This window comes from Podarcis erhardii (assembly GCF_964252035.2).
Source record: "Podarcis erhardii genome assembly, chromosome: 17".
NCBI classification, from domain to species: domain Eukaryota; kingdom Metazoa; phylum Chordata; class Lepidosauria; order Squamata; family Lacertidae; genus Podarcis; species Podarcis erhardii.
The window spans coordinates 33,050,136-33,063,802 of NC_138515.1; the positions used below are offsets into that span (position 1 = coordinate 33,050,136).

Here is a 13,667-nt window from a genome sequence, read left to right on the forward strand (position 1 = left end):
CCATGCTTTAGAGAAGACGGCCCTCTGTTGTTGCGACAGGCTTGTCAGGAGTGCAACCCTCTCTTTTGAGGGTGCCTTATTTTGAGGGCTGCCAAGCCCAAACCGTTCTTGGCATCCTTCTTTCTCCGGAGACAACGGGATGCGCCTCCAAGAAGAACTGCTGGAGAATCACAGCGCCTGTTGGGGCTGCAGAGACCAAGATGCAACTGCTGCGTCCCGCGTTTGCTTGCACCGAAGTGACCTGGAGCAAGCCTGGGGGGTGTGTGTCGTGTGTATCCTGGGCTGCCCAGAAGACAATTCAGCCTCTCCGATGGGGTCCAAAGGAAAGCAGAGCAACTCCCTTTGGCACCAGCTTGGCTGCAGGAGGTGCTGGAAGGCGGCGTCTCCAAGGCGCCTTAGGGACTCCAGCCCCAAAACAAGGAACGGGGAAAGGGAAAGCTCCAGAGCCTTGAAAGTTGCCCGTGGGCACATAGCAGCATTCAGACGTTTCCCATTGCATTTCTATATTATAGCCGCTATTTCTGCACTTGCACCTTTGCCTAGACGTCGCCAGGTGCGATTTCAGTGGAAGATGCCAAGGGGGTTTGTCTAAGAAGGTAGCACATTATGATGTAAATAATGGTATTTTTTTACAGGAATCCATCTACAGTAGTCTCTCCTAGCTCACCTCCTCCAGTTACGTTCCCTTGATGAATGAAGAGATTTAAATAAACCTTCATAAATGCTGAAATTTGGTGTGTGCGCGTTTTTTTGGGTGGGGGGAAAGCCGATGCCAAACCCCACCAGGTGGATATCCAGGTTATGCTTTCCTTCTTGCTCCTTCCAGCCAGAAACAAAGGCTGTGCAAGGACCTCCAGGCTCCCAGATGTCTGGGTCCCTTGGCAAGATCTTCTTCTCCCCCTCAGATGTCCATGTCACCCCTTTCCTGTCCAGATTATTTCAGTCGGAAGCAGCAGCTCCATAATGGAAGATGCGCCCACGGCCCTTTTGAAAAAGGATGCCAATCCAAGAGATGTAGGACATACTATAATGTTTGAGGACTGGGAGAGATTGTGGAAGAAAGGGGGCAAATTCACCGCGTGTACTTTGTCAAAGGAAAATATAATGATGTACAGATGGTAAAATTAGCAAAGATATATCATAATTGTGACAATATATGTTGCAAATGTAAGGAAAAGGAAGGAACCTTTTGTCATATGTGGTGGACCTGTCCCAAGGTGAAAGCCTTCTGGGGAAAGAAGTCAATAAGTGTAATTTTCAATAAGGCTATGATTTATGTTTGTTTGTCTTGTGGGTTTGTTTGTTTATAATATTGTGAAAACTAATATATATTTTTTTTTTGGGGGGGGGGGGGGGAGAATGATGCCAATCCTGGGGCGCCGGGTCCGTGAGCCAGAAAATGGCTCCCTGAGGTAGTTTAGAGAGGCCGGACACCTCGGCGGGGCAGCCGAACATGGCGCCTGACTCCGGCGCCCCCTCACTCCCCACCATCCCCGGGGGCCTCGCCGAGAGTCCGCCAAGAGCCGCCGGCCTAGCAAGGCGGGAAAGGAGGCCGGGAGCAGAGGCCGCGCAGGCCGCTCCTTCCTCCTCCTCCTCGCCCGCGCCGCCATTTTGCCTGCTCCCCGCCTTCTCCTCAGGCCTCCGCCATTTCCCGCGCGCCCTCCTCGGAGGCCTCCTCCTCCTCCTCCTCCTCGTCGCTTTGGCGCCTCCGGCCTCCTCCGCCGCCTGGGCCTCTCCGAGGGGCAGACACAACAAGCCGCCTCTCGGGAACCCCAGGCAGGCCTCCTCGCCGCCTCGGCCTCCCGGGCAGAGAGAGGCCGGGTCGGCCTTGGCTTGGCAAAGGGCCGCAGCGCCCAGCTCGGGGCGGAGGCCTGCGGGGCCTCTCTGGGCGGCGGCGTCGCCTGCAATCGAGCTCCGGGAGTGTCCGGCTCGGGAGGCCGGGAAAGTTCCCTCGGAGCTCGGCCTGCGAGGGGGAAAAGCGGCGCTGGAAATTCTCCGGTTTTTGTGGACGTGGAAACGGCGAGTCCGGAGTCGCCGGAGAGGAGGCCGATTCATATCCAGGATGGCAATTTGAGAGCGCCCTCCGTGGGGATATTTTGCCATTTAAAGCGCTTAGGGGAAGGGAGAAAAGGAAGAGGCCCGTTGCTTTTTTTCCATTTTCTGCCCTGCATCTCTATGGAGTTTGTTATGGTGACACTCGAAATCCGCTTTTCCTTCCTCTTTTTTTTTTTTAATGAGAACCGAAAACTTGCACCGATATGTATGCACATCTTTTCTTTCTTTATATATATATATATATATATATATATATATATATATATATCCCATTTTCTAGACTCACATTCATCCAAATGGCATCAGAGTGGCTCAGAGCCTCTTCCTTGGCATTTGCACGCCTGAGATTTAAATTGCCCCCCCCCCCAAAAAAAACACCAATTGATATTGCAAAGGTAAAAAGCAAACACTGGTCAGAAGACTGAATTTTCAGTTTCTCTTCCTTGGCTTTCCATCTCACATTTTCATAACTGGTGAAACTAGAGTGAGAGAAGCGCTCTTCAAGGGTCTGAAAATGTGTTACAGCACAATTCTTTGTGAACTTACTCAGAGGTAAGTCTTAAGTTCAACAGGGTCCCCCCCCCCCTTTAGAAAATGTGTTGAAGTTTGCAGTTCTGAAGATGCCCAACCTTTGCAGGTGATGATGCATTCCAGGTGAAATATATACTTTATTGACATTACAGGAAAACAGCCATTTAAGGCTAGAATCTCGTCACAGCTCTTCATAGGCTCAAAGGGGTCAACTCTCCTCTGCCATCCTATCTTCTGCACAACTCTAGGAAATTTTAAGTGGGAGAGCAGCAGGGAGGGTGGACCGTGGAGGAAAACGTGTCATTTAGGCGTTTTGATTTCAACATCAATAACTTTTGTTTATACACCTACTCTGAAGCTGTCAATTATAATTGCGTGTTCTCCTATAGCTCAGCTGCATGGCACTCCAACTGAGATCTGGACAGGATACCACCTGATTTAGCTAATCATACACTTTACTAGAGAAATATAGGTCTTTTCCATTTTCTGGTCTATAGTAGGTATAGAGTGGTGAGAGTGGAAATGTAGTTTAACTTCAGGGAGGTCAGAAGAGCTAAAAAATAAAGTGGAGAAGACGAGTGGTGCGGGAATTCCAGCAGTGCAAACCTAAGTGTTTTAACTCAGAAGTAAATCCCACTATACTCAGTGGGATTTGCCTGCTAGTAAAGATGCTTAGTGTTACAGCCCCAATCTTTTATTAAAGGAGTTTAATTACTAAAGTGAGCATCTGAATCTGATCTTTAAAATCATTTGAGGTGGAGGGAAAGAGTGTGCTTCCTCACAAATTTCTACAGCTTCTCACAAGGATAATATCTTCATGATAACAAACTGGGCCCTACACTGTTTGACCCACATCAGTTGTTTTCAATTGCTATGCTCAATAATTACTACTTTTATGCTGGCAGGTTTTTCAGAATAGGATTAATTTTCATGATTCCAATGAATCATTTACTCAGGATGGGAATGGTCTGAATCTGCAGAAGCTCTACAACGTGGACCATTTTCAGAGCCTGAAAGCTTGTGCAACATGTGCAAAGGCTTGCAATGTGACACCACCATGCGTGTTTTGCATAGGTTCCTGCCTATGCAGCTTGTAGGTCATTGGGTGGAGGTCAGATCATTCATCCTGATAGCTGGCTTTAAAAAAATGCATTTAGAAATAGTTTTCAATGGACTTAACAGTAGCAACTGTTAGTCGCCTGGCCCTGTCAAAGCAAAAATGTTACCGATAAATATATTTTAGAAAATGGCCTGCTCTGTCACTCTGGTCTGTTGACATACAATGCTGCTGTTTACATAGAATGGTGAGGTTTCTTACTTCAGGACAAAAGTGCCCAAATCAGCTACAGCATCTGCTTAATCTGAAATATGGAATGAAATCTCAAACTCGAATTAAAAACAGAAATGAAATAGTACTTTCAGAATTTGAAATAATCTTTTGACAGCAACAAATGAAGGGCAGCAGTCTTATGCATGTCAACTCAAAAATAAGTCCCATTTTGTGCATGGGAGTGCAATTCCTATAAGCATGCATAGAATCCAGCTGATAGGCCCCTTTTGCTCTGATGATGTCACATAATGAAATGATTGTGGGAATGTCTGTATATTGAGTATTTCAAGAAACTGGATACCACTTAGAATTAGTTGACTGAATAGCATAGCAGGAGCCTTGGAACTTCTGGGGGCCAAATTGCAGGTGATACTCATTTGACTTTTGTGACTCTTGAATCCCACAACAGTAAAGGGGAATTTTTGGTGGACCATAAACTTGGCCAAAGAACAAAACAAACAAACAAAAAAAACTTTTTCTCATGGCTACTTAACCATGATCCTTCAAAGACAGATTACCCAAGAAAGGTGATGGCATTCAGCCTCAGGGTTTGACAGCAGGTGCTTTGGAAGCCAGTCTAACTAAAAATAAAAAGTGTGTTGAAAATATGGAAGAATAAACAAAACAAAACGTCAATACGGTTGCGGGTTGTCCACTGAAAAACGCAGTGTTCAAATCTTTGCTACAGGCGTAAGTGTGCAGGGAAGGGTGCTGCTGCTATCCAGACGGTGTCAGAAGTTAATGGTTATTTTAATAAAACCGAGATGTGCAGAGCCCAAGCCGTTGAAGGTGGAGAGGGAGATGGGGCGATGTGGGGTGCAGGGGAGAGAATGCAGGGAAGAGGGATCTCTGCCAAGAGATTTTGTGCAAATTCTGCGCTGTGCTTCCCGCCATGGAGCAGCGTTCATCAGCTGCAACATTCTCAGAAACACTCGGTCATAACGGGCCCACTTGGGCGGTACTTCAGTGCAAAAGCAAGGAAAGGCAGTGAATGTCTGGATCTAATGGTTTACCCAGAAGAAAATCCCACTGGTTTTAGCAGGGCTTCCTGGGATCGTAGCCTTTGTCTGAACACCCTAGGGAAAGAAGGACGTGGGAGAATTGAGAGATCCAGCACCTGCGTTTGTGAAATCAACGTGATCACCACTAGAAGGGCGAAGAAGACCGTCGCAACCATTGAAACCAAAGATGAAATTATACATTGCTGTCCCCGCCCCTTACACGAGCTTTCTTCGCCCTCCCAAGAGCAAGGAGGACATCATCATTTGTTTTAAAACAACGGAAAAGAAACCAGTTCGACCTCTGCCTTCTCCCTTTATTCTTAAGAATGCAGCGCTTTGTCTAAGAGAGAAATTATTTTCCCGCAAAAATTCAGCCTCAGGGTCCTGGATGCCCAGTTATCCAGCCACTATCTCAGCCGAACTCTTAGCAAAGGCGTTGCAGGCGCCACCTCTGGGAAGTTCTTCTGAGCCAACCCCATAGAAACGAACGTCGGTTACTCAAAGGCACCGAAAGGCTTCTGCCACTTTCTCTTGTACGCAGCTTAATTCCTTCTTCCAGATCCCCTAAACCAGAGTCCAGCGCCCCGTTGCCCTTTCTCGCTCTGCGCGACGCTGGTCTCTCCTCTCCCCAACGCCCCTTTCCATGAAAGACGCCGGGGAGACTTTCCACTGCGCGGCTTTCCGCTCGAAAACCTCTAAAACTTTACTGCGGGGAAGGATTGAAAGCCTGAGGGGAACGCCGTCGAGATTTCTCACTAAGGCAGCCTGAAGCAGAGGGAGCCGTCGTTGCATTTGATCTTGTCTATAGCGGAAAAGTTTCGAAAGCGCGCTGGCGAAGCCTCCGTTCGCACTCTGCGCGGCTCTTGCGCGCCACTTGGGGATCACGGAGCTTTAGCCTGTGCGCTAGGCCCTCCGAAGGAAGCAGCCCTTTTGCACTCCACCCTGGCCTCTCGCCTTGCTCTGCCTCCTTCCAAACCCATCCTCACCCGCGTCTTGCCCAGCTCTCAGACGGTGACAAAGAGGGGCCGTTTGCCTTTCGCCAGCTGCTTCCACCGGCCTTCGGTTTCGACCACGCCGGACACCCGCTCCTGCCTCCTCGGAAAGCAGGCGCACCTGCCCGCGCACCCTGGGTGCCATCCTGCTGTGTGGCATCTTCTCTCGCCACGGCGCAAAGCAGAGAGAGCCTTTGGGATGGCGCTGCAGATCGCGCGGATTTCCAGCCGTGCCGATGGGGAGCTCGACACAGCTAGAGAGCAAAGTTCAACCTAGAAACAGCCCCCTCCCTCGGGAAGGGTGCGTGCAGGGGGGTAGAAAACTGCGCAAAAGGGCGGCAGTTCCCTGGCCTTTGTTTAAACAACCCACCTCCCTCACCGCTTTGGAGTTAGGAGGTGGGGCTGCTGACAACAAAACGGCCTGCGGCTGATCTGCCCTCTGCGCTTTTTACTCTTCTGCGCAATCCCCTTACCCAAAGGTGCCCTCAGCTTGAATAGGGCTGCCGGGGAGCTTGCCAAGAGGTCAGCTGCCTGTGGGTGAGGATTCAGAGCCCCTTCCCCACACGCCCAGGCACAGGGTCCAAAAGGGCAAGCGCTCTAGCCTAAGAAAAGCAACCAAGGCCCTGTGGCACCTTGGGTACTTCGGGAGACCTTGATGAAATGGCTCCTGCCCACGAAACCTATTCGGGTCCGGTCGCAGCGCACTATCCTTTCAGGGTGTCTCGGCTGCTTTGACTGCGGGCGGAGAGACGCGAGAATCGGACGCACAAGCTGCTCCAATTTGCAAGCAGTTTTAAGCGAAAGCAGCTGCATGTAAGGCGACTCGATCCCAGCCAGGTCCATGTAACTAATTGGCCGGAGTCGACCCAGGCTTTGATTCTGGCTGTCCAGTTAAGGAGGAAGTGGAGGGGGGGGGAGCGGAACAAGAAAAGGCAGGCTGTCTGGTTGCCTCGAAATGCGATGAAACTCATCGCAGCTTGGTAGGCTCTTTAACCTTTGGGCTGACGGAGACCGAATTAATGCTGCAATCTATCTTTTGGGGAAAGTATGGGGAGATTCTGTTTTGGGTCTGTGGAAACAGAGGAAGCCCCCCAAACATCTCTCCCCCCCCCCCGTCTCCCATTTCAGACAATTATGTTTGTCCACAAAAACGGAAAGACAAAACAAACCCGGGCCAAGTCCTCACCGACGCCTGCTGTTAAACCAGAGGCGGAGGGTGATAAAATCAAAAGGGAACCTGGTGGCTCGCTTTTTCTAAGCGCCCCCCACGCCAACCCTCGTTTCTAGTAACGCACTCAATCGAAGTTCCCCCTTTCCTGGAGAAAAACAGATAAATTTATGAAGGGATAGCTAAGAGAATAATTACAGGGGAAGGCCGTTAAATTTTATTTCGAATCCCCAAAGGCAAAAGCTGACATTTTATTGCAAACATCTGGCGGGCTTAAGGAGGCTGGCATGGGGTCGGTTCCAAACTCTTAATGCCGGTGTGTGTTTTAATTCGGAGCAAAAAAGCAAGCGAAGCCTCGTCAAAACACGTTCCCACTATCCTCAAAACCCTATTTGCTCAGTTAACAAAAAAAAAAAAAGGGGGGGGAGGGTTAGCAAGAATCCTTTGTGAAGTTCTCTTGCGAACGCCTCGCGGAGCTGCCCAGAGTGCTCTTGAGCTGGCGTGGTGGAGCGGGGCGCGGGCTATTGACCAATACGGTCTACTTGGGAGTAAGCCACCCTGAAGAAGCTCAGGCTCCTGCAGCAGATGGAAATGCCAGTCAACGCCTCCCACCCACAACTTCTTAAAATCTCACTCGCTAGCTGTCCTTAAGGGAAGCTATTCCTCGATCCCCACCCCACCCTCTCCCCACTGGGCATAATGGATCTGATCTACTTTTACGGGGCTCTTATAACGAGGACTGCCACAAAATAATATCTGCGACGCCCTTTGAACAACCCGAAGGCGCGACGCAAATAAATGCAGCATTCTTCTTCTTCCATGCAAGTTGGGAGGGAAGGAAGAGGGCGAGAGAACCTCCATCATAACTAGCTAATAAGAAGGAGGCACTGGGCTTGGGGGTGTCCCATAAAACTGCAGTCGGAGGCCTGCTCTTTACAGTCCTCATAAATGCGCCCCTTTGCCAGCCGGCGCGGGGATATCAACGTGCTTGACATTCCGAGGGCAACCAGAGCAATTGGGCTGAAATTAATCTCGCCTCTTAAACTAGCGCCGGGCCCGGCTCCTCCACCCCCTTTTAAAGACCATCTAATAAGGTAGTAAAGGACCATAAATCACAAGAACGCCAGCCCACCCCGCCGGCCGGCCCGGCTGAGCGCTCTGCAGCTATTGCGCAAGTTCCCCTTACTTAGCCGAGCCTGGTACAAAGCGGGGGGGGGGGGGTGCCCTCAAAAAGTTCTCCCCCCCTTCTCCGAAATGGGCGAACTAACCCTCCCCTTCGTGGGGATGGAGTAGTTGACGGTGCTACTACTTATAAGCGTTTTAACCGGCTTTAGCGCAAAACCCTCTTCTCCCATCCGTGGTTTTTGAAGTACAGTTATTGAACGGTGCGCTTCGCCGCTTCAGCTTGGTTAGGTAGAGGACGCAGCTTTCCCGGGGGCAGCCCCTGCAGGGTCTACTCTGAAGTAAACCCTGCTGGGCACAAGGTTGAGATGGGAAAGCTGGATCTGCGCTGCGGCCCCTCAGATCGCAGGTGGAGGCCAATCTGATGGAATTATCCTTCGCACCAAATAAAATAAAAATGCTATGTGCCCATAGCATGCCAAGTGAAGCTCATCATGCGTGCAGCGTTTTCTTTCTGCTTTGTTTTTTTGTGGGACTCGCTAGAAGCACCCGGGCAAAAGAATCAATTCCTGGGGTCTCTGAGCTGGTACAGTCCACACTCAGGCTTACCATCTCAGGGCGAAACGGGCCTAAGGGTGAGCAAGACTGCAACTCTGGACTGGGGTTTCCAGGCTTCAAAATCTAAAGGCATTATCACTCCGGAGAACGTGAAGACGGAGATAAAGGCTCTCATCAGATATAATCGCTCATCTAATTGGTCTGGGGTGTGTGTGGAGCGAGTGAGGGGCGCTGTGATAGATGTTTCTCCTTTTGCAAGGAAGAAGAAATAGAAAATCCCATACAGCAAAGGATTCAGGTGGGGAGATGAGAGCGATTGTCAGTAAACAGCTAATTAATCCGAAATGACCGACGGCGGTGTTTAGGCCACCACCTAAAACTTGTAGGGCGGGGGGACGACCCCTGGGGTCCTCCCAATGTCCTGGAACTGACCTCGGTCCTCGCCAAGACTTTCAGGAGGCAGCCCCGCTCGTAGGATGCCGCGCAACCTCGTGGCGGTCTCAAGGCTAGTTTATGTCATAATAAACGTGTTAGGTGCCACGCAGCTCTTACTCTCACTCCCGGGTAAATGTGCTTCGGAGTGGAGGCGGATCTTTCGGAAGTTAAACAATAGACAGAAAAACCCGAAGGAAGGACATAGATGGGCTCCGAATCGTGACCTTGAGAGAGGTCTTGTAGGTGAGCGAAGTCTAGGAGACGGATAGGGGAGGGGGCGGTGAGTTGTCAGCCTGGGTGGGCGCTATCTCACGCACATTAACTTGCCATCAAATCCCATTTAATTCTATGGGATTTACTTCCGAGTAGAAGAGCTGTTCGCCCCCGGATTTTCCTATTCGCTCCAGATTTGCCCGCAATCACTGCGGCCCGCCTTTTCCCTCCGCGTTTGGCTGGTGGATTTTGACTGCGTTGTCGGACCACTTAATTTCGGATTAATTTCTGAAGCGCGCGAGGAAGTAATGCGGGCAGTGGAGGTCGAGTAAATATTTGTCACCTCTGGAGCCCTAAGGAAAAATCGACTTAAATATGTTTTCCAAACTGCGGAGAAACACCAAAGGAATTCAGCGCGCTTTTGGCGTCGCCAAATCAGAGTGAAAGAGGCGCAGAGTGGCCATAGTCGCTTATCTTCTTATCTTTTCGAAACACTGCGTGCAGATTATTATTATTAAAACAAAATACGCCCAGACTATTTGCACTTAGTTGGACGTCCGTGGCACAGATTCCCGAGGGCCAGGTACCTTGCAGGCCACTTGTTCTGGGACCGTGATGTGGGCGAATGAAGCGCACAGGCCATAAGGCAACATGCAAGAGAAACTGAGATTTGGTTAAATTCATTTTCATTTCTGTGCTGGGTTTATCACCAGTCATTCAATGGATAGGAACTCAATCCCGTTGGTTTCCACGTAACTTGCGTCCACATCAGTGTGCTTTGGATGGGGGGGGGCAATTAAGGAGTCTCACTCAGGCCCCCTTCCACTCGAACCCTGTTTATTTACTAGCAAATCAGTCCAGGTGACTACCATTGAATTGACAGGACCCATGTGCGTGCAGAGCATGCTCACGCAAATATAATTGGCTCCAGTGAGCCTTTACTCTCGAGTAAATGTTCTTAGGGTTGCAGCATTGAAGTGTCATGGAAATCGAAAGAACTTGCACCCAAGATTAAAAAAAAAAAAATTGGCAAAGTGTCACTGCCTCTTCTGAGAGCGCTTAAATTTTCCTCACAAAGCTTTCTGTTACACAAACACTATAAAAATCCGCCGGCTTTACAAGGATTAAAGGTGAGTAGATAATTCTGTCTATTTTAAAGCCAGGATTTTTGTTTTAGAAAGGGTCTCCTAGGATACGAATGAGCGGCTTTTAAAAAAAAAGCTAGTCAAAATGTTAAAAAATTATTCATCTGCTTTCCCCAGGTAGCTCCTATTTTCCTTCGTTTTTGTTTTAATACAAAAATGAGCCCCTCACCTATTTGCCTACCCGCCCTCCCCAAGCATCTATTCCTCTCCGAAAGAGCCTTTGAATTGCAGAGTCCGCCCAAATACTGAGAGAATCGCGCACTCTGACGCCCGCCATTCCTTGCCCGACGCACCACGGTTGCTTTTGCGTGGAGGACCCGAGCTTTCGCCCTCCTCCGGCTGCTTTGCCGGAATTCAGCCTCCTGCAAATTTCGTGCGATTCCAAGGCTGGCGAAAGAGAGGATATGAGCGCAAAAGCTGACGAAGAAGCCCTGCTTTCTTGGCACGGTGGGTCACCATAGTCGGGGAAAATCTAATCGAAAGAAAAAGACGGCGAGAGGGAGAGTTTGGTGCGCGCCCGCGCGTTATTTGTCGCTGTCAACTCCGAGCGGAGCAGCCGGTCCAAGCCACCGCGACGCACCGCGCCCGCCCGCGGGATACCTTACCTGATCTTCGCCAGGCTTTCCCAGCCCCCTCTCCGTCGGTTCTTCGGTCTCAGAGGACCTGAAATCCATGCGAAGAAGGAGGTTTGTGGCTTAGGCTGCCTTTGGCCCCAGCAAAAGTCTGGTTCAGCCGTGCCAAAGGACCGCAATGAGACGCTGCCTAGCTAGCCCCGACGTGGCTCTAGGTAGCTGGCTGCCTGGATGTCCCCGCGTCCTTTCTGCCGTCCAGAGCAGCAGCCTGCGAGCGTCGGTTATGACAACTTCGCTTTTGTGTGCTATGGATGCAGGAGAGGCTTGGTGCACAATTCGTGCGCGCGGCTGCCTGCCTGAGCTCCCTGCGTCTCTCTCTCTCTCTCTCTCAACGCTGCGGGATTATTGGGCAGTTTGTTTCTCTGTTTCTGTGTCTCAACATAGAAGGGCGTGTAGGGGGAATGAAATGTAGTAAGAAAACAGAGTTGGACATTTTATTAAAAAATGACGTCTCCACTTCGCTTTTGCCCGGATTTATGAACTGGGAAATTTGGTTAAAATAAAATAAAATATCCTCTCCATAAAGAGGCCGATTCCAGCCCAAACCCAAAAACCAGGCAGCCTCTACATGCTTTACTGGCAAGTAAATTCTGCGGGAATAATTAGGGTTTAATTCGAGGGGAAATGCACAGGATCGCTGCCTGCCTTGATTTCACCGGGACATATTTTTACTGCCGGCTCCTGTGCGCTGATTTCGTCGGGAGGCATTCCCAAGGTAGAGAGTTTAGAATCGCAGCCTTCACTACGGCCTTCACTCTGAGGTCAACTTAAAAGTGGCTGTTACCTTGGGCTAGATCCTGCCCACGTCTTTTACCGCATCCACCTTTTTGTTGCTGTTTACAGTGCTCTTCCTCCCCATCCCCAGTAAACCTCTTTGAGTCCGTGGGAATGTGGCCTGGGTTATTAGTATGGTCAATACATGCCATACATTAGATGTAAAGAGGCGTAGGAAATATGTTTAGGATAGGATATAGGATAGGAAACATCGAATAGTCGTGGCCGTCATACCGTGATATATAAATATATTGTGCCTCTGTTGGTTTTTGATTCGGTCGTCGTGATTATGCATTTTGGACGCACACCTGAAAGCGTTTTCTAAGGCCGAGGGTTTTTACGGACAGTCCCTCCTCCTGTCCACCCATCAACCTACCAACCTCGAAGTTTGCCTGGATTGAAACCAGTTTCAATCTCATCCAATAACGCCCAAAGAAGCTATTCGCGCGCGCACAAAACTTTGCACTCGGGCGGAATTCCGGATCAGGCTGCTTAAACAGGACTTCGCCGCGGAACTGCCAGACCCTCATAACGGACTTCATTTTCAAGGACATATGTATATATATTGGTTAGTACATTTTAGAAACCTCGCTGCTGCTCCCCCAACCCTCGCGGCCGTAATTCGCTTGAAGGAAAAGGTAGCATTTGCAAAAGTGGAAAACGATCCCTCCTGCATGCGGTCGTCGGCGTTGTCGATTTTTCTCCGAGCAGCTTCGCATATTTGGGGGGAGCGGGTGGGGGAGAATCTTATGCAAGATGCCAGGGATGAGGGTGGGTAGGTGGGGGCTAGCATCTGGGGCAGGGTGGGGGGCTGTGCGCCCTCACGGCTTGTTTTTGGAGGGGGAGAAGGGAGAGTGGCTGCGTGCTGGCGGAAGGGGGAGGAGTGCTGCTCGGCTTCCGTCAAGCAAAGGGTTAATTCCGCGCGCAGCTGCCCAGGAGGAGCCAAGCTGGGAGAAGCAGCCCGGGCGCTTGGCCCGCCCCCTCCTCATTGGCTCCGGGGCGCCGAGGTCCCTGGCCTGCGCGCCTTTCCATTGGGCAGGGGCTTTGCGGCTCTCTCCTGACAGGCGCGCACAGCCTGGCTGTGTCGTCGGGGGTGTTGGGGGGGAGAGAAGAAAGTTTCCCAGAAGTTTGGATCAATCAGAGGGAGGGAAAGGAGGGGGGGGGAGAGAAAGGAAAGAATGAAGCGCAGCCTGCAAGCGCCGCGACTCTGAGCGGCGCCGGCGATCCGGGCGGTCGGTGGGTCGTCTGCGCTGCTCCGCGGATCCATGTAGCGTCCAGGCGGCCGCTGGGGCGCTCTCACGTCGAGGCGGCCTCTCCGCTTGCCTCTTGCTGGGGCCCAGCCTCGTGAACCAGCCAGCTAGCCAGCTAGCCAGCGTCGCCCTCCCTCCGGCCAGCGCTTGGGCAGCGGGCGGCGTGCCTGCCCCTCGGGCCGCGGGACTCGCCAGGCACGCACTCACCCCGTCGGGCGGCTAAAATGAGCGAGAGGAGGCGCTCGGCAGTGGCCCTCAGCTCGCGAGCGCACGCCTTCTCCGTGGAGGCCCTCATCGGCTCGCACAAGAAGAGGAAGCTCCGCGACTGGGACGACAAAGGCCTGGATTTGTCCATGGACAGCCTCAGCCCCGACGGGCAGCTGCCGGACGCCGACGACCCCGCCCAGTGCCTGGACCTCAACGCCAACGGTGAGTGGCCTGGACGGGGTTGGATTTGGGGA

The 13,667-nt window shown here is 51.2% G+C and overlaps 1 protein-coding gene across 1 annotated transcript in view; it reads left to right on the top strand.

Moving 5' to 3' along the window:
- The first annotated feature begins 13,111 nt into the window (after positions 1–13,111).
- Positions 13,112–13,667, top strand: part of TBX15 (T-box transcription factor 15) — a 103,544-nt gene continuing 102,988 nt past the window's right edge. Inside the window, exon 1 of the mRNA XM_081845188.1 lies at positions 13,112–13,635. Within this exon, the coding sequence (XP_081701314.1) occupies positions 13,431–13,635 (205 nt within the window). The 5' untranslated portion in view covers positions 13,112–13,430. The remainder of the gene's footprint in view (positions 13,636–13,667) is intronic.